Below are 2500 nucleotides of genomic sequence, written 5' to 3' on the forward strand. Positions count from 1 at the left end.
AGACTCACATTTGTGATCTTCACACTGATGATTTGAGGACTGCAGTGTTTTGTGCTCTGTAGTCTGTATCTGTCGTTCTGGTGGACGTAGCCTGAAGTCTCAATCAGTCTGTTTTCTTTTGTGTTGCAATCGTTTCTACAAAAGACCTTCCAGTTTCCTTCTACATGAAACTCACATTGGACGATGATATCTTCTCCTTCAGTTACATTAAACGTCTGTGATGTGGTGAGTCCGTCCGCAGCACACAGCACTGTTCAACACAAACATCAACACTGCAGTGTTTAGACAAATCAACTGTACAAATACTACGAAATGCTTTTGTATTTATTTTTATATTTGATAATTGGGGTTTATAACATTGTGATGTTTTAATAAACTTTTTCACACAATACTTTCACTGAAATTGTAATTTTTATTACGACTTAAATTATTAGTTTAAATTAAAAGTCAAACATGTGTCAAAATAAAAATTAAGACCAAACCAAAACTAAATAAAGTGAAGTGAGTCTTGTCTTGTGTCTTGTGAAAAGCAGAGCTCGGTTCTCTGGGTTCATGTTGCAGGACACAGACGTGTTCAGAGCTGCAGACGGGTGGATAAATAATAAATATAATTGTTTCATGTCTCTAGTTTTAGTTTTCATTATTTACAGTTTTTTATAATGATTCAAAATTAACAGTCGCTATAAAAGAGATTAAACTTACAGATAAGAGGAGTCAGAAGCAGAGCCATCTTCATCCGGTCTGTCCGTCACACATGAACAATTGAGCATCTTGTGTCAGTTTATACCAACCACAGCGTGTTTCTGTGAGCTCTGCACACGTCAGGCCTTCTTTTCTCACAAACATCTAAACCACAGGTTTCTTGATTACATCTTATCTGTAAATCAAAGCATTACAGTTCAGTGCATTTGAGGCACTTGATATAAAGTTTGGACATACACTGAGCCTAATAAAACTCAGAATACAATCACAGATTTCAACTGCATTTTTCTTTCCTCACTATATTTGTATATTATATATTTACTTATATTTGCACATAGAGGACATGCAGGACCAAACTTTATTTATAAAGCACTTTTCATACACAAAAGTGTCACAAAGTGTTTGACAGTGATTAAAAACAATCCCACATTTCCTTCCAGAATTAGAGGAGAGGTCGTAGCTCAGTTAAAGACGTTAAAACTTGAATTTATTTTCCGTATTGTTAAAGCAGGACAATGACACAGAATTACAGACACAACTCAAATGATCTGGACACAGTAGCTCACACATCACAATATAATAAACGCAAAACAAATATAAATGATAATAATGAATTAAAAAGCAACAATGGCAAAAGATAATAAAGCATAAAAGTGTATATATACAAGGAAAAATCTAATAAATACAAAATATATCTAATCTATATTCAAGATATAACTAATATATGTAATTATTACACAATATAATGTCAAAAACAAATGGACAGTGCTGTTTCCCAGACCTGTGATGTAACATGAACAATACAGATTATACAATTACAAAGCACAAAACGAACTCTCAGAGCTTTTTGTTTGGTGTTGGTTTTTCTGGGTCTTTGTTGCTACATCCAGCAGGGGGCAGTGTGCGCTCAGGGGGCAGTGTGCGCTCAGGGGGCAGTGTGCGCTCAGGGGGCAGTGTGCGCTCAGGGGGCAGTGTGCGCTCAGGGGGCAGTGTGCGCTCAGTCAGATGGAGCTGTAGGTTTGGTTCAGGTCCATGGTGTCCACATGGAGGCTCTGGTAAGTGCTCTCTGTTTATTTTCACATGTAAAAATCAAACATAAACTATTCTTAAATCCTTTAGTTACAAAACATAACACTAAAATGTGCTACCTTTGTTTTGGTGCGTCTTCATTTCTTCACAGGTTTCTTCCTGGTCTGTGAAACAAACAAAAACACAAAGTTAGTCATGAAATGCAGAGGCGGAGCGTGCGCTTCACACCTCGGCCTTCAGTAGTGCTCCGCCTGGAACAATCCACTCCTCAAGAACTATTTTATGATTAAAAAAGCATCTTATTCTACAGAAAGGAGCGCTGGGGTGCTAAACGAGGACTAAATCAGAACTAAACCAGGACTAAACCAGGACTGCTTGTCAGGACTGGCTCGAAGGTGCGCCCATGTAGACTGTCGGGTGACCACAAACAAAAGGACCGCACCGGGGCTGATGCTCTACGCCACACGGGGCTCTTGCTCTCTCTCAAGTCCAAGATTAGTCCTGGTTTAGTCCTGCTTTAGTCCTGGTTTAGACCTGGTTTAGACCTGGTTCAGTCCTGGTTTAGACCTGGTTTAGACCTGGTTCAGTCCTGGTTTAGACCTGGGGTAGTCCTGGTTTAGACCTGGTTCAGTCCTGGTTTAGACCTGGTTTTAGACCTGGTTTAGACCTGGTTTAGACCTGGTTCAGTCCTGGTTTAGACCTGGGTAGTCCTGGTTCAGTCATGGTTTAGGCCTGGTTCAGTCCTGATGTAGTCCTGGTTTAGACCTGG

General features: G+C 39.5%; 2 protein-coding genes across 3 annotated transcripts in view; both read right to left on the reverse strand.

Annotated features, from left to right (window-relative positions):
* The window catches only part of LOC110156225 (uncharacterized), a 43721-nt gene that overhangs the window by 29987 nt on the left and 11234 nt on the right, over positions 1-2500 (reverse strand). The gene's annotated exons all lie outside the window — the stretch shown is intronic.
* Positions 1-2500, reverse strand: part of LOC129409794 (uncharacterized) — a 5951-nt gene that overhangs the window by 1428 nt on the left and 2023 nt on the right. The window contains exons 3-6 of one of the 2 annotated variants that reach the window (XM_055156539.1): positions 1851-1895; positions 703-877; positions 483-580; positions 1-250 (exon numbers count right to left, since the gene is read on the reverse strand). The exon at positions 1-250 is cut by the window's left edge and continues 98 nt beyond it. The exons of the other annotated variant lie outside the window; for it this stretch is intronic. Of the exons in view, the coding sequence (XP_055012514.1) occupies positions 1-250; positions 483-580; positions 703-770 (416 nt within the window). The 5' untranslated portion in view covers positions 771-877; positions 1851-1895. The remainder of the gene's footprint in view (positions 251-482; positions 581-702; positions 878-1850; positions 1896-2500) is intronic. 2 annotated transcript variants of the gene reach the window in all.

The sequence above is a fragment of the Boleophthalmus pectinirostris genome, unplaced genomic scaffold, assembly GCF_026225935.1.
Source record: "Boleophthalmus pectinirostris isolate CB_2022bp ecotype Guang Dong unplaced genomic scaffold, ASM2622593v1 HiC_scaffold_20, whole genome shotgun sequence".
Lineage (NCBI taxonomy): Eukaryota > Metazoa > Chordata > Actinopteri > Gobiiformes > Gobiidae > Boleophthalmus > Boleophthalmus pectinirostris.